Source organism: Ailuropoda melanoleuca, chromosome 1, assembly GCF_002007445.2.
Source record: "Ailuropoda melanoleuca isolate Jingjing chromosome 1, ASM200744v2, whole genome shotgun sequence".
NCBI lineage: Eukaryota > Metazoa > Chordata > Mammalia > Carnivora > Ursidae > Ailuropoda > Ailuropoda melanoleuca.
This window is the reverse complement of record NC_048218.1, coordinates 134,041,139-134,059,634: the sequence shown is the minus strand read 5'-3', so window position 1 is coordinate 134,059,634 and position 18,496 is coordinate 134,041,139. Positions and strand designations below refer to the sequence as shown.

At 33.9% G+C, this 18,496-nt stretch overlaps 1 protein-coding gene across 1 annotated transcript in view; it reads left to right on the top strand.

The window, feature by feature from the left end:
• Positions 1–18,496, top strand: part of PCLO (piccolo presynaptic cytomatrix protein) — a 378,386-nt gene that overhangs the window by 322,166 nt on the left and 37,724 nt on the right. Inside the window, 2 exon segments of the mRNA XM_019798053.2 lie at positions 12,701–12,842; positions 16,690–16,763. Of these exon segments, the coding sequence (XP_019653612.2) occupies positions 12,701–12,842; positions 16,690–16,763 (216 nt within the window).

The following is an 18,496-nucleotide window of genomic DNA, read 5'->3' as shown; positions in this document are numbered from 1 at the left end:
AACAGTTCTTCACATTGTACTGAGTGCTCTGTCACCCATTTTCTTACTTTATCACCCCTAGTAGATGAGGCATTCATGGCAGATACTCCTATCCCTGTGTTCTGAGTGAGCAATCAGAGAGAGCTGGGATGACGGATAGAATACACAGAAATTTCTAGAATCGGCAACATGACCCTCGTTCCTAGGCCTAAACCTTTGCTTCTTAAAGACGTTGTCTCCTCTGAAATCAGACTCTTCTGATTTCAGTAAAAACAAATGTCATTTACATACTTGTTATTTATCACTTAAGTTCTTACAAATGATTAGAGGTTGCTAGAAATGATGGCAGAATACAATTTAGACTTGCTTTCCTTACATGATCCTTTTTTCTGAAGGCTGAAAATTAAGCTGCCACAAACCGAGGCAATAAAACCCTCTCATGCACAATCCCGGTGTGGTAATAACAGAGTCTGTAGAGACCGTGTGTACATCTGTAGTCATTTCTATCGAGGCTGACAAGATTGTCCCTAAAGAGCCTTTCGAGTACTTTTTTGTGAACTTCTCAGCAGATTTCTGCCTGAAGTAGCAAAAAATGTGGGTCAAGCAAGAATTATGGAGTGAGCCAGAAAGAACTTTCTCTCTCCCTCCGGGGTTTAGTTGCCTCCTAGGAACCCTGAAGAGAAAGATTAGACAGATTGTGCCAGATAATCCTGATGCCTAAACAACTCTTTTTGTATTTAGAAGGCCCTGGAAATGGTGTTTTTCCAAGCCAGTCGCTTTGGCCGAACAAGGCTCTGTCATTTCAGAAGGTGACGGCAACCAGAGAGGAGAGTTTAAAAAATAGTTGTTTGTTTTTTCAAACCATGCTCAAACTGAAACTAATTGAAGCATTCTTTAAACCTTAAAAATTAACTTAGTTGACATCCACTATTTTACATTTGAAGTGCATTTTGAAATTCCTGAGCTATTCTTGTTTGATACTAAGATTCTACATGAATTTTAAAATGAGGAACAGTCATAGAGGCTGAGGAGAAATGTCTGTCCACCCTGGGAAATGAGATAAGAGCCATTGGAACTGATGGGAGAGGAGAGGGGAGCAGAGGAACCATTGAATAGGTGTGTGAGGGAATTATGATTAAGCATTCCCTGGAGGGGCCAAGTTGTAGGAGAAAAGCCTGAAGCCACTTCCACAGACCAGTGTTGGAAACTACACTGTCAATAAGACTCCTTTTCAGCATCTGTCAAAGAAGAGTTTCATATCCGCAGGTTGTCGTGGTGAACTCCTGCTAGGCCATCACTCTGTGGGAGCTGCTCTCTTGGGCAAGTGGTAGGGGGTGGTCGGGCTGGGAAGCGGGGAGGGCACTGGGAGTAGAGGGTACTGTTGGTGACAAAGGGCAGTAGGTAATCTGTGTCCCATTCTTTTCTGACCAGAAGTAGATGGTCACTTTTGGTCAGAAAGAATTTAGCGTTCTCTGTTTCTGGGAAGGACAGGGTTCAAAAGGAAGTAAAGGAGAAATCAGAAGAGAAATCAAAGTGAGTTCATTTGGAGGTGAAGTCTTCTGTCACGTATGTAAGAGGTTAATAAAAACAGATTTTCATTCCTCATTCCAATGTGTTCATGTAAAAACACAAACTTAAATAAAACTTTGGGTAGTTTAAAATGAAAAGAAAATTGAAACTGTAATGATCTGAACACAGCAAACATCCAACAAAATCCAAGGGACTCAAGTTGGATAATTTCAGCTTTCAAAGTTCTCTGTTTGTTTTTCTGGGGGTGAGGGTTTTCTTTGTTGTCTGTGAAGATCAAAATGCTCTTCTCAACTTGTTGGGTTTTTTTTTTTAAGAGTTTCCATATTTTCTTAGAATGATTACGCATTTTCAAATCTTTCTTTAGTCATTTAACATTTATTGCCAGGAATATCTCTGCTATATATGCAAAGTCACAGAAAGTAAATGTATAGCTCTGATCATGTGACACTGTCTCTCGTCTGTGGAAGTTTATTCACAAAGGTGAACCACCAATCTATCATCATGGGTACTTTTGTTCTTTTCCAGTAGTAGCTGTGGGTCTGCACCAAGCCATCCACATGTCTGGTTTACACTGGGGATTTATATGTTCATTTCATCTGACATGAATAAAAGACCAGCTGGCCTACCTAAGTATCTGACTTGGCTTCAAGATGGCTGCACCTTAGTCAAACGATCTAGCTATGGGCCTGTATAATTGGGTGTGACTATGAAGACATAATCTAATTTTAACATGCCAAAGTCCCTTCGATGCTGTTTATGACCTAGCTTTAACAGAGTTCAACTTAATTTTTAAAATACAAAATATTTGGGCTTGAAGAAATTATTTTCAAAAAAGTTACTTTATCAAATTACCACCAGGGAGCAGGACCCTGAGGAAATGAGACAGGCAAGTAAACGCTGATGGAGGAAAGAAATGAGAAGCATGGAGCATGAGAAGGCTGATGGGGAACACAGTGCGGGACCCTGGACAGAGGGCACAATATGAGCATGGGGCTTGAAATATGTTCACCTGGGTAGGCGGGATCATGCAACTGGGGGAAACACTACCTAAGGAGAGGCAGAGGAATGTCGAAGGCACCATCTGGCTACTTAACAGTATTGCCTAAGTCCAGATATCTAACTATCCATGAATTACTTGATTTTTTCCACTTTTCATCTGCATGTACTACATTATGTAAAACCATGATATTTCACCCATTCTGCATTGTGCAAGATAATGGGGGGGTCGGGCAGAGGGGGGCTTAGTTAGTGGGATAGGATGAAAGGAATCTTCATGTATACTGAGCCAGACTCTGAAAATATCCTTTTTCTTTTTATTTTATTACTATGTTGAATGTATAAATATACAATTAATCGTTGAGGAGCCAAAAAAAATTTACTGATTTTAAATGAAAACATGTTGTATCAGAAATGCAGAATTTTGATCAAGGTCTTGAATTTTTTAGATATATGAATAGCAATAATGTAGACAATCATAGCTTTATAACTCAATGTATTTTAAGATACTATAAGATAACTAAAGATTTCCATGGAGATACTGAAGGCTAATAATTAATTAATTAAATTGATAATTTGAACAGTATCTAATCAAAATATTGATATTACAGATCAAAAACATAATTTTTAAAAAGAAAATTCTTGATAGAAGGAGCATGGGAGCCTTTTTTTAAACTTATAAGCAAAACTGGACTAAAATTTCTGTTTTTAAAAGAGTACAGGAACAAAGTCCACTTTTCCTCCTGAACACATTTTAGACTGAAAACCACAGTATTTGAAGTTCTAAAGGTCACATTATAATTTTACCTAACTATATAAAATGAATTGGAATCTATATAAAAAGGTATAAAAATGGACTTTTTATACTATATAATTGAAGCTTCTTTCTATATGGATCTATTATATGCTTTTAGTTTGTTATAGAGCATTGTCATTGCTGATGACATTTCGTAAAGTAAATAACTATTGAATCACTATTTTGGCTTCATCCAACTATTAAATTAAATAGTTGATTAAAGACTTCATGTAGAGAAAACCCCTTTTTGGAAGAATGCGTGTTATTTTATGCCTGCCAAATATCATTATTTATTGTGGGTTTCTGCAAAGTAGTTTTTTAACGCAAAAGTAGAACGGACCCACATAGTTTTTTGATACATATAATTTTTAATTCAGACCTTCTACTTTGTAAAGTTATGAAGTTCTGGATAGAACAAGTTCCAAAGCTAGAGAGGTTAATAAGAATAATATCAATAATAAGAAATCTTTCTAAGAAAGCCTAACAGATTGATATTTTTTACTACAAGCATAAAATAAAAAATGAAAGGCACGATAGAATAATCATCATGTATATAGTGGTTTAAAATGACTGTCAAAAAAAGCTGATGCTAATTGGGTTCTTCTCATTTAATGCTTCATTTCTATTATGGTCAATCTAGATGAGTAGTAATTCTCGATGTGTGTCCCAGGGGCCCTTTAAGGGTTTACAAGGTCAAATACAAGAATATTAAGTGTTATTTGCTTTTTTCCCTCTCATTCGCTCATGTACAGTGGGGTTTTCCTGCATTTACATGAAATGTTATGACATCATTGCTTTGAAGGCTAATGGAATATGTGCTTATCAATTGCTTATCCTGAATTTTTCTTCATTTTGAATATGATAAATATTGATAGATATAACTCACATAAAATAAATTCTTTGAGGAATTCAATATTTTTTAAGAATGTAAAAGCGGTCTTGAGATCAAAATGTTTAAGAGCCACTGATCTATATGAATGTGCAGTCATAATCTTTCCAGTAGCCAAAGACAGTGGAGGTTTCTTCCAAGATCTAATTGTCATATTTGTCTCTAAATTTTCTATGCTTTTTTCTCTTATATTGTATTCCAGAATCCCTTCTTTCCTTAATTATTAAGATTGACAAATGACATTTCTCCATTTAATATTTAAACTATTTTCTTGGGCTTGATTTAGGTCAAATTATGAATGTATGTCCATATTTATTACTGCCTACTTTCAAAATTTGACTGGTAAATTGCCTAATCAGCTTTAATCAAGCTGTTCCCAACCTGAAGTAGAGAGGGAGTATTATAAAGATAGGATAAGCTTTATTTGTGTCCTTATTTTAACGGTAAAGCTTATTTGAGAAACAATTGTTATAGTTTCCTTGTATCTTCTGTTGTAGTATCTATATTACTGGTCTCATATAGTACAAATTAATTTTGTTGGTATAAGAAAAACTGAAGATCAACACTCTGATTCAAATTTGAGAAAAAATTAAGTTTTTTGACTTCTTCCCTAATTCTTGATTTTTAATTTTCAAGTAATAATTTAATATGTTTTTAACTAATTGAAGCTAAAAGGGAATTCTGAAAATATCATTTATAGACAATATTATCTTAATTACATATCTTAGTTGCTCATCATTTATTCATATTTATATATACATTTTTTGAATGAATATTATGTTCCAGAACCTCTCCAAAGAGTTAGTGACCCTGCAGTGAACAAGACAGATGAAAATAACCATTCCTGGTAATCTCCCATCCTAGTAATATTTATTGAATAACCAATTAGATATCTGAGAAGAATTAGGAAGCATGGGAAAAGTGTAAGTTTTGCTCTGCTGATTTTGAAAAAGAAAAAATGCATGGTCATTGTCTTAAGTTTATATGCAATCAAGCATCCTCATGTTTAGAAATACCTGGAAATATAGCTAATTATATTTTTATTTGTCCTGGCTCTGATTCTCACTAATAATCTTTACAGTCCCCTGGGAAAAAACCACCTATAGGAGGAGAGAAAGTATTTGAAAATGATCTGTTTGGAGAAAGTAGAGAGATTAATGAGATTAACTGGAGAGGTGAGGTCCCATAAGATGGGACATGCATTGATCAAATAATTGTCCAAACTCCTCTTTATTCTGTGGCCGCTGACTACATTTGAATGATATGAAAAATAATAGTCTGTGTTTGTTATAATGTTAATCATATAAATCAATCTGCTTTGGGCAAAATGTTTATATAAATCAAACCACTTGGATACCATTTAAGGAGAACCTCCTTGTTATCTACATGTTCTTGATCTAAGTTAGCAATTTCAGGATTATGTAAGAACATTTTTCAGAACTGATTGTTTTTAAATTACTTTCCACTCAAACAATCCTGCATGTTTTGCAAGCAAACTGCAAGAGAGAGAATACCTGTTGTTCAAAGTAGAATTAAATGAATATTGAAAAATTAAGAGTTGCTCTTGAGAACTTAATTCAGATCATGCATTTGTTTCCAAATATGATTCTCCCCCCTATTAATCTTTTAAAGATAAAAATCTTTATTGTGTTGTAACAATTATGTTAGCATATTTTAGCACAAAACCAAAACTTGGTACTTAAATTCTTTGTTGATTCTATCTCTTTGAAGGCAGCTAGAATTATAGCCTAAATCTATTAAAGATAAAATGAATTTTTTAAATTTTCATTTATGATAATATCTTAATCGTACTTTTTTCTATTAGTTACTAGGAAATCTTGGTTTCCACTTAAATTGTATTCATTTTAGATATTTTAAATATTAAAATGTTGGTATCAGTTTATTTAGTATACTTAATTTAAATATTGAACATTTAAATATTTTATTTACTTCTTTGAAAACTTGTTCTGAACCAAAAACCTTAAAAAAGGGAGATGCACTTAAAAGGCAACATTCTAACGAAAATATAAGAGCTATAGCATACTGAGCCATCACATGTAAGAAAAAAATCCTCTCTACTATGTTATTAGTTTAATTTTACTCTCACTTCCAAACACCTCTAATACTAAAGTTATGTATTATTATTTCTATTCCCGGAAGTGATCATTAATCCCATTATCTACAAAGCTAGAGAAGGTATGATTAGTGAGTATGGGAAATACCTGCAAATTACCGATAGCATTAGATAAAAACAGATTGAATTGATTATTGCAACGTCTTGGAAATTCAGTCCTAAGGCCGATGTGGATGGAGGAGGAAGTGTGTGAATGTGACTAAGCTTTACTCCTTTCCTGGGTTGTAGCAAATAAGAGGCATTACACCTCCTTCCTCTCTGAAAGAAGCTACAATGTGAATATGGAATATCTTAAGGGATATAGTTTAATTTTTATAAGGAAAAAAGATACTGCAACATTCTGCTTTTCATGGTTTGTTATAACTTTGTGAGATTATATATGTATTATATATGTATATATATATGTATATTCACCAGTAATTTGCCATTTTAAAGAAATGACATAGAAATCTGAGCTGTTTTCAATACTTTCATTTGTAAAAACTTGTAATTTGGAAGTATGTGGAAACTCCTACAAGTAGCTATTGAAACTACCTATGCCATTTTTTTGCCTGATTTCTTTAAAATTTTTCCAAATCGGATAATGAATATCCTGAAGTAATATTAAAAAAAATATTAAATTTCTAAAGTCCTTTTTCATTTTAATACCCCTAAACTGTCATAGGGAACATAAAAAATGTGATTGGACCTAATTCAAGGGAAAACCTACCAAATAACGCTGGTAACAATGGACCTTAGAATCTGACCTTTTCAGGTTCACATCCAAAGCAAATCAACAAATTAGATAAAACTACAAAATCTCATTAGTAAAAATAACAACCAGAAAAACAATAGCTGTAAGAAGAGAGAGAAAGATAGAGTGAAAGATAGGTAGTGGGGAAAAAGGTAGAAAAGGTCACCAAAGTAATGTCCAGCTAAGTTAAAGCTACCAAAAGAAAAAAATGCATATATGTAGACACATATATGTGTCTACATACATATACTATATAGCATATATATATATGCTATAAATACATAATATACTATAAATACATAATATCTAAAATAGCCAGTTATTTCTGTTCCATCATTAAGCTATTGAAATAAACAAAATAATTAATGACTGATTTAATTTTGATCTATGAAGATAATATGAATATTATATCAACCAAGTAATTTGGGAAATTATAGACTACGAACATTATAAATTACTCCTAAAATATTTGGATATATCTTTGAGCTGGACCAAGGATTTAAACCAGTGATAGAACATCACAGGCAACGAGGCCGTGTCCTGCATCCCAAGCCTGGAATTTGGAGGTAGGCAGAGACCTCACAGTCTCACTTTGAGACAATTGGATGAGACAGAAAAGTGGATTAGCACTTTTTAGTTTTTCTTTTCTTTCTCTCATTGATTAGTGTGTGACACGGAACAAATCACTTAATCTTTCCAGGGCTTAGTTTTTCTATAGGCAAAATGATGGTTCTGGAGCGGACTATCTCTAGAGTCCTTATCACCTTTTAATTTCCATGGTTCCACAATTTTAGAAAGTCAAGTCTACAATTCTGATCCTCGGACTGTGAGCCCAGTGCTGCCATCGTGTGGTAGGTACAGTGATAGTTCTGCGTTTTTAAGTATGGTTGAAGGGGAAAAAACCCAACAGAGAAAACTAATTTGAAGACAGATGTGCAGTCAAAAAGATACTACCAAGTTTAATTAAGGTTAGCCACAGTAGAGTAATAAAACAAAATGATGTCTAACCATCTAGCATCTGCAGAAAATGAAGAGGTCAAAAAATAATTTAAAACAGGTTGAATTGCCTCACAGAAGGTAAAATGTGTTTACTTGAAATGGCCCTTCAATAATCAAGTATGGAAATGATTTAACACTCTAGGATTTATTCCTCTGGGGTACAGGAACCCTCTCTACAGGAGTGGGCTTATTCCATCATATATTTATGAGATACGTTCTTTCTCCTAGTTGCTACTTGATAGTACAAATAGGAGTCAAAAAAGAAAGTGGACACAAAAAAGTAGGCTTCCAAAATGCATTTTATTATTAAGTAAACCTCAATTCCTCATAAAAGAAACATTTCTCATGTGCAATACACAGGCATATGATATATTCAAACATAATAGGTGCATGATTTCTGAAACTCTAATTAAAAGAGAATAAAGCAAAGGTAGAACAGTTTTAAATTATTAATTAGGAATCATAAGTCTATGGAAAGTCATATTTAGTTTTAATGTTTTAAAATATTATTTTAAAATAACATTGTTTTTAAATATTATTATATTTAAATATAAACCAGAGTTCACCAGTTGTCTGTATATCCAGATTTGGAACCAGCACAAATACTAATGTCTGTAAGAACACCCTCTTGTTCTCCCGTGGAATGTGATTATACATATTATTTCTCATTGTCATTCCAATTTAAATGCATATATAAAATATCAAAGGTCTGTTATGAGCTGTTTAAAAAAATTCACAAAACTATGCACTCCCGTGTTTAGTGTGTTATCATTAAATATTCCTTTCAATTAAACTGGTTTTGGAGGGATTGAGAAAAGAAAACATCTAATTGAGTGATCACATTTTTCTCTACAATATGACAGATTAAAGTTGCATTTCTGTTTTTAAAGCTACACAAAAAGAAATTCCATTGCCCCAAGTTTCCTTGACAAAACATGGAGGAAAAAAAATAACCCTCCTACATCAAGTGATGTTGGTAATGAGAGATTTATAATTTGCATAGTGCACACAGCTGTATAAAAAGTAAAATATCTACTAAATCATTTGATGTTTCAGTTGTGTGGTTAAGGGAAATAATTATTGATTTTATTATTTCATTAAATATTGCTTCAGCGTAGTTCTAGGATAAGCTTTTGAGAAGACTACCATGGCAAAAACACAGGCTCGGCTTCCAACAGCAACATGAATGTGAGAGCCACAACCAAAGATAGAAAGTGGTCATTGCAGAAACAGACCTGTGATCTTGTGCTAGGAGAGTACAGATAAGGAGAGTTGGCTTCTGAGGGGCAAGATGCAGAAAATGCACAGAGCAGGTGCAATCGGAGCTGGGCCTTAACAGACAAGTACAATTTCGGTATGAGAAAGTGACAGGGGCAGAGAAAGGCATAACAAAATTGGAAGAACGGGCCCAGCTACAGCTCAGGAGAAAAAAAAGCCAAACCAAAGGGAGTCAGCATGAATGGTCTAAGTGGGCTTCCGTGAAAAAGGAGAATGACGGGAGATGCATTTGGCAAGAAGCAGATGGTTAAGGACTTTGAGAGGCAAACTAAAGAATGTGACCAAAATCATGAGATGTCTTGAAATGACATTGCAATCTAGCCTCTAATATCAAGTCATAAAAGCACTTTATTCAGTAAGATATTTGAGATAATGCAGGTTTAGTTCAATGTAAGAGAATTGATATGTTCTTATTTGGAGACTGTTTCAAGAGAGAGAAATTAGTAAATATATGCATTGTTTCAAGCGTCTGATAAAGAACTATTAAAATACTTGGGGTTTTAGTACCAGTTTATCAAAACCTCTGCATTTCTGTATATTTAATTGCATTTTATGATATGTAGATATAGCCTAGAAAAAAGCAAAGTCTCTTCTACAGTTTTAATTGAATTCATTTTTAAAAACAACCAGACGTCAGGCTCTCTGTATGTCACACTTCCATACCAGATTTGGGGGAAAAAAAAAAACAGTTGAGCACCAGATGTTTTGATAAGATAATGCCAAACATCTCGATGTATGTGAATTGTTCACCTAACTTCTAACTGCCCGGAGTTTCTTTAGGCTCAAACTTACACATAATTTTGTTTTCCAAATATATTAGCTAGACTTAGACTTATTACAATATATGTACATGTTCTCTAGATTTGGTTTTCTTTTTATATTTCTTATAAAATATTATTTGTTTGCATTTAAATCTACAGCACTTGAACAGGCTTTCTCAATGAGATTTCTATTCACCTAGACAAGATGAAAAACTCTCCTTAAATTTATTTCTAGCCTTGTTCCTTTCTTCTTGTTATATTGTTTTACATTCTATACACATCTCAAATTTCCCAGAAGAGGAGTAAAACTAGAAATTGCATCAGGTAAAATCAAAGTTCACAAAGAAAAGATTGAATATTTTGAAATTTAAATAAGACAGCTCTGTTATAATAGCTGTTTTGATGCATTGTGAGATTGCTCTGGGTTGAATATTGTTTTAATCTAGTAAAAGTGAGTTGATTTAAAAATTAGCGTATATGAATTAAGGTTTGTTTTTGAAAATAGTATATTGACACTTTCCAGTTGATGGTATTAAAGTGTTTCATTCAATATCATACTAAAAAATATTAACAATACTGTTGATTAGATTATATAAGGCCAATCTAAAAGTATGGCAGCCTCCCTTATTTACAACCAGTTGACTAATCTGACTCATTATATGTTTGATTATACAGTTTAATTTACTTTATAAATGTTCATAATTTTATATCATAGTCATATATCCTTAAATTTTTTTAAGTTATCCTTTTAAAAAGTTCTTAAGTTAACACTAAATACACCATCTGGGTTTCTTCTACATAGAAAATATCAAACATTATAACTATTGTTCTGTTTCCTCAAGTCTACTATGGGTTACTAGTAATTCATCGGTACTGCTTATTTAACAATATTCAAGCCTTTTTCTAAATAGCTAGTCCCAACTTACAGATAACCTGCTATGTTATTGACCAACATTTCTTCCTTATTTCTCTATTCTGAGAAAGTGTTCTGGCTATCACTGGCATAGATATTATAACAATTCCTGGTGACTTTAGAGAATCTGTTGTCCTGAAATGGAATAAGTGGGGAAGTGGGGAAAAGCCAAAACCTTTGCAAGACTTGATCCTGATTACCCTGATCGTGTATTTCCTGTCCTCAAGTTGTTTCCCTCACAATGTCTGTGTTTTTCCCATCATTTGATGTATTGGTTTTATTAAAATTCCACCAGATTAAGAGTCACTGTGTTTATATACATCTCTTTAAGGAAAATGTAGATATCTTAGAATCATTAAATGATTATCAATGAATCACCCACAGTGTGAATCTATCCAACAACTTAAGAAACTCCTGATTGAACACAGGTGTATTTATAGAAGAGACAGACTCCTAGTATTTTTGTATCCCAGAACATATCTAGAGTGGGAAAGAAAATCGAGTCAAATTCATTGACAAGGGCTAGGTATGCTCAAAGACACTAGGGAGCAGTGATGAATAGGAAAACTCTGCCGAAGAGGTTGGGGGTATGACAAATAAAATCACAAGATGGGGAGGAGAAAGTAACTGAGCTCCTGCTTTATCTCACTTCCCATGGTCACAATCTTATGAGTTGAGGTATGAGTTACTGAACCCATTATTTTCAAATGCGAAAACTGAAACTGTTTAGATTTACTCCAGAATGAGCTAGGATTCCAAATCCTGTCAGTTTGATCAAAGCTCATGCTCTTAAACTCTGACCATGTGGCAAAAGACATAATAATTTTTAAAATTTGCCTAGAAAAACTCCTCTCCACAAAAGAAGAGGAAACACTTGCTTTCTCTTCTGTTTTTTGCATCAAAATTTCCCCCCAAATCTCCTATGATCTAGAACTCCACTAACAATATTGGTACTGTACTCCTAGTACATTAAACAACACAGAATTAGAATGTTTCAGTGGGAATATGGATGCTTTATCCAAAAAACTCAAACTTAAGGAATTATTGAAACAAGTCCCAATCATAAATGAAGAAATGCTGAAGGGGAAACAAAGATCTTCAAATTGAAAAACCTGCTGGAGATAGTTGTTAGAGATACATACAAACAAGCACAGAATCCTCCAGTCACTTCTTGAAACCATCTGTTCTATTTTGCATCTTCACAGGAGACAAACAGATTATTAGTTAATATAGAAAAGAAATTTTCCCTTATCTTGCTATTTCTCTCTACCCAAGTCTTTCTAAACTCCATTCTCTGTGAAATAGCCAAAATTCGTATTTGTTTGTCCTCACTGTAATACTGTACAAATAAACCACAAAGAGAACCAATAATAATGATAATAGTAATAAATAGTTACATACTATTTAACTCAGTCTAAAAATCTGATGGTTTATCCCCAGAAACAATCGTGGTTTTTTGTTTTTTTGTTTTTTACCTCTGTGTCCAATAAAATAATCAAGTACTTAGTGTTACCACAGCACATTATTGAGTAAGGAAGAGAAAATGAAAGGCAGATTAAGAAATGTGGAGTTCTTGCTAGAACTGTTTCATTATCCATGTAAATGAAGAAAACGTATAATTATGCATTTGGAGATCAATGGGAGGGAGTTTCATTGATTGACTGTGGTGTTGACTCTTCCCACACCATGCAGCAAAGCCTACCAACCACCGACCTGCGGAAAGCTCCGTGTCCACCGGCTCCTCGGTCAGCAGCTTTGGCAGTGGGTATAGCGTGGACAGTGAAGGAAGCAGCAGCACTGCAGGGGACACTAATCTATTTCCTATTCCAAGGATGTAAGTGTGCATTTTTTCTTTTCTTTTCTTTTCTTTTTTTTCCCCCACTACAAAGTTAACAGCATCATGAGTAAGCTTTTCTTAACACTTAACAGGAAATAACTAGATAATTATCCAGTTCTGACTCATGGTTCCTGAAGCATTTCAACTGTTGATGCCCACTTAGAAAATAGACTGTTCAGGAAAGATTGGATTAATTTAGTTAATTCTAAGAATGAATGCTAGTCACTTCCAGGACTATTTAATCAATGCAATCTGTATTTATTAGAAAAACTGCTACAAGAATAACTAAATGAAGTTCAGCAGCAATAGTCCATTGATGCGGTAATCCCATAATGACCAAACACAAATATTATTGGTGTTTGAGATAAACTTAGATTAATTTACTTTGAATCAAAGGAGATTTAAACATATTTAAAGAGCTCATATATCATTTTTGAGATAGATAACACATTGGGCTCCTCATAGAGACTTTTCAGTAATCTTACCACAATTAAAATGGAAGATTTTGAAGTGTTTCCATATTTTCTGGAACAAATATCAAGTAATACAAGGGCTCCCAGTAGGTAATCTTGGAATAAAGTTCATTTGTAATATGTTAAGCCTCAAGAAAATGATATTGCAGATCGAATGCAAAATGAAAGCAGATTGTGTTTAGGATGTGTTAGGATGGGCTGAGTCATGTTGGTGGCAAAAGTTAGCAGCATCCAAGCTACATATGTAGGTTATGTCTGTTCCATTATTAAAATCTAAACTTTCCAACCTTTCCTTCTCCTCCTCCCAAGGAACTAGTTTTCCAGGTTTTGAAAAAACATCATTGAGCCACCCATCTCCAGGATCTAGGTCAGGGCAAATCTAGCTTTGCAAGGTCTGTGAGCTAAAAATGGCCTTTGCATTTTAAATGTTTGGGGGTAAAAAAAAACAGACAATCCCATTTTGTGACACATAAAAATTATGTGAAATTGAAATTTCAGTGTCCATAAATATTTATTGGAAGCCACACCCGTTTGCTTATGTGTTGCCTAATGTCGCTTCTGCACTATAGAGGCAGACCTGAGTACAGAGACCATTCAACCCATCCCCTGTCTGGCTCGCTGCAAAGTTTGCAGACCCCTGATCTGGGCCCAATATTTATATAATGGCCCAGATTACAGAAGCAAAATAATGGCAAAAAGGGGTTTATCCAGTTAAAAATGTCTTATATTTTGTAATTTTCAAGTTATATTTTTCCTACTTAAATTATTGTATGTTGGATGACCTGCCCATCTTTTTTTTTTTTAAGACTTAGGCTATGGATTCAATAATTATTTATATTTAATTAGTGGTGGGGTTTTTTTGGAGATTACTTCTAAAAGGAGTCTGATCTCATTAGTCCTCTGTCTCTGATGATCCTGTATAAAGGAGAATTTCAGCAAATTCATTACATTTCTCTCTCTAGACTGTGAATATCATATAAGTTTGTGATTTTTTTAACTACACATCACTTAATATCCTTCCAATTTATCCATACATTTCAAATAATATAACACTGATGATAAAGTTAAAACTTCCAGGGAAAAAGCACATTATTTCCTCAATATCTGAGTATCTGTAGTGGAACTAGATTATGGATTTTTTACATACATACCACATTCCAATTTTGTTTTTCCCCAAAGCCTTTCAAAACTGCCTTGGACACACCATTGTTTTGCCATAAGAGCACAAAGATAATTCTCTTTTCTAAAGGAGTATTTGAGGTTTTTTTATACTCCCTTTTGTGTCTTATTGCTTAGGCTAACATAAGAGTTCAATAATTACTGATGATTGATTAACAAATATAAATTATAAACTGTGTAGTCTGCATGCTCTGAGCTGAAGATTATGTCATGGGAATTAAGTAAAATTGTATCCTTCACATGAGCCACAGTCACGTTTCCTTCATATTTCATTTAGCTTCATGATGCTGCAGGAGTACCTGTAGGATCTTAAAGATGCCTCTTACGAGCATTTTGCCTGTGTACCTAACTTTAAAATCAGTTTCCATTAGAAACAAAGACTGCCGCTGAGTATCAGATACCATTAAAATTTGAAACTGAGGACTTGAGATCAAATAAAAAATTACCCAAATTTTACTGTTTCTAAAAATTATAATTACTTACTAAAATTTGACATATATAGAAGAGTAATTTTTCAGTACTCTCGTCTGTTAGATGAACACTCCTAAAATGATTTTCTTTTTCATTTGAGTTTGATCAGTAATAAGATGTTTGGTTCCCTCTGCTAGACATAGTGTGTTGCTCATGGTAAGAGTTATTAAGCTTTTCTCTCTGATCAGAACAGAGCAGAGTTATATTTTTTTAATTTATTGTCTACTTGTATTGAATCTCATTGAAGCAATTACACAAATTGAAGTTCCTTTTATTGCTTAATCAAGACTTTTTTGGTATATGTTCAGACACAGACTGTATCTATATGTATATAAGTTATATATATGATTTCTAACATTTTTGCATGTCCTTCTCACTTGATAAAAATTTGTCTTTAAACTTTTGACCTAGAATCGTCATAGTGGAGCAATGTAATGGCTTTCAAGATAAAATAATATCTGAGTTTATATCTATTCATCTTTCATTATGTGCAGAACCATCTCTGTAGAATGGTAAGAGGGTCTTTAGAGTAGTTTTCAAGTAAGATGTAATTGGATTCTTAAGAAAGAAATACGATTACATTCTCAGCAAATTCAGCAAAGCAAATATTTTTGTGCAAGTAAGAATTAATTGTTAGCAAATCCTGCTGTGTTAGAATTATTGTCTAGAAAGTATAGTATCGAGGCATTCTTTTGTTCAAACACCCTTTTTAAAACTTAGGTGTTTTTATTTCATCGTTTTAGAACATCTTATATAAGTATGTATAAAGGCAATGCCAAAATCTTTTCTTTGCCATGTAGCATTTTCTCTTACTGAAAAAGTAAGAAGTAGCTTATGGTGTTTGGGCTGTTACGGTATCAATATTCTGAACACACAGCGCTCAGAGTATCATGAATTCTTCATCGATTTGGCCTTCTAGAAAGTTCAAGTCTGAAACTCAAAGAGTAGTTTTAGTTGGCTGAATTCTAAAGCCGTTATGTTCATACCTACCTATTAATACTTTCTATTTATTGAATTTTATGATGTTTTAGGCACTGTGGTAAGTACGGTATATACATTTTCCATGATTTCCTCCTACCCAAAAGCTAGCTAGTGTTACTATCTTTATATTACAAAAGGAGAAATAGATTCACCAGATTAAGTAGATTTGCCTTAGATGACATATAACATGAAATAACTGAAGCCAGAGGCAGAGGCCAGTAGGTCTGACTTCAAAAACCAATATGCTACACACAGTTGAAAACACGACAGGATCTGAAAGTCACTAAGTGAAATAAAAATCTTTGTTATTACAATACTATTCTTGTAAGTTATTTAATTCAACATTTCCCTTCTCACCGAAGGGTCTGTACAAGTCATCGTAACAAAACATACAGATAGAAAAACTCTTCTGAGTTAAATGGAAAAAACAACAACACCCCGATTCTCAAACAAAATTTAAAAATTTCATGATAGTCTGACCTTTGATAAATGAGTCAACAAATGAGACACTGAATTTTGAGCTATTATGTTCGGACTAAGGAGAAATAATAAACAAGCCCCGATTTTAAAATTAACACGATACAGAGCAATTTATTGTGTTTATACTTGCCATTCAAGCACTTTATTTCAAGTCTGAATATATAATGTCATTCTATTTTTTTGTGTGTGAACTTGGTCTTCCCATTTGCATTTAGGAGAGTGTAACTAAAGAGATAACCTTTTATTTTCTTTTTAAACAGAGGGAAAATGGGACAGAATGGGCAGGAGCCTGTGAAACAGCCGGGAGTAGGAGTGGGAACAGCAGACCCGGAAGGTAAGGTAAAATTTACAATTTTGGATTTTGGTTGAATCTACGTGATACACTACAAGTGTTTCATTTGTTCCTCTTTGAATATAAATGTAAATTGCTAAATGCTAATGGCAACAACACTAGGAAGTATGGCACCATTCTCTATGTTACCTAGTTGATTAGAATTACTTTGTAATTTCGTTTAACAGTTTCCCAATTTCTTGATTTATATTTAAGTACTTTGGGGTACTGAAAATTAAAAAGAGAAAGAAGAGGGGCGCCTGGGTGTCTCAGTCTGTTAAGTGTCTGCCTTCGGCTCAGGTCATGATCCCAGGGTCCTGGGACCAAGCCCACATCACGCTCCCTGCTCAGTGGGAAGCCTGCTTCTCATTCTGCGTCTGCCCCTCCTCCAGCTTGTGCTCTCTCTCTCACTGTCTCTCAAATAAATAAATAAATAAATAAATCTTAAAAAAAAAAAAAAAGAAGAGTGAGAAGGATGACATGAGAGAGACTCAGGAGACTTTGTCAGGAAAAATAAATATCTTGTTGAGATTTTTAAAATTTTTGTTAAAATACCGCGCAAACAGAAAATAAATCATGAAACTTTACTTAAAATTGAAATTCTTAAATGCATGGAGCTCAGAAGAAACTAATGGTATAAAGATCATTTTACAGGGAAAAAATTTATTAAAGTAACTTACAAAGTGAAAACCCAATTTGAACTTAAACTTGGTTTTATTAAACAAACAGTAAATGTATTACAAAATGCAAGAAAATCTTTAACTTCAGCAGACACATATTCAGTATCTATAATGTGCACAACAACTAGCTTATCTTTCATTATATTGTGATAAGATCTGACAGCACTGTTATCCTTCTCGGATTGTACAGCCTCTCAATAATTTCAACTATCTTCATTACTTTATAGTATTCTAAGTACTTTTCACATATTATCTCATTTAATTCTTAAAATTACCTATGAAGGTAAATAATACCATATACTGGTTTTACATAAGAAGAAACTGAGGTGCAAATATCACACAAGATAAGAGCAAGTAACTTGAACCCAAGTGAATGATGCCAAAGCACCTGCTGTGAAAAAGAATGATTAATGGCCCCGTATCACAAAGACACTAGATAAAGAAATAGGAAACCCAGATTTGGATTTCAAATCTGGTCCTATTACCTAACTGGTGACCTGATCTATCTTCAGAAACCTCTTCTGGCAAATGCTGGATACTAATGATACCAAGGTTCCTTGTGGGTTAGTAGATATCACATTTTTCTGATTCTACTAAAAGTTTTTCTTTAGGTTCATTCAAGACTGTGTTTTCTTTATCTGTTGCCATTTTACCCAGGATTCCACCCTCAATCTACCCATCATTTTACATACTCACTCTCTGCATAAACTCAGCAATTCTCATCTCTATGTTGATTAGTCCCAAATTTACCCTCCAGACTCCCTGGAATTCAGACTCCAATAGTTCATGTCTGCCAGGCATTTGTGTGCAACCAAGAAAATGGAAACCACTCTGAATATTTAAAATAGAGGAAGTTGATGGCTGGCAATGACTACATATTCATGGTCTCCCTGAAAAACTGAGCAGGTGGCAGTGAACTAGCAGAACTAGTGAGGTGGCAGAGGAGGCGACTGTCCCTGAGAGCTGAAACCAGGGCAAGCCTGAATTGCAGGGAGCAGGAGACAAGCTAAAGAAACAATGAATGCCAGAAATAGATGCGGAGATAGATGAGGATGG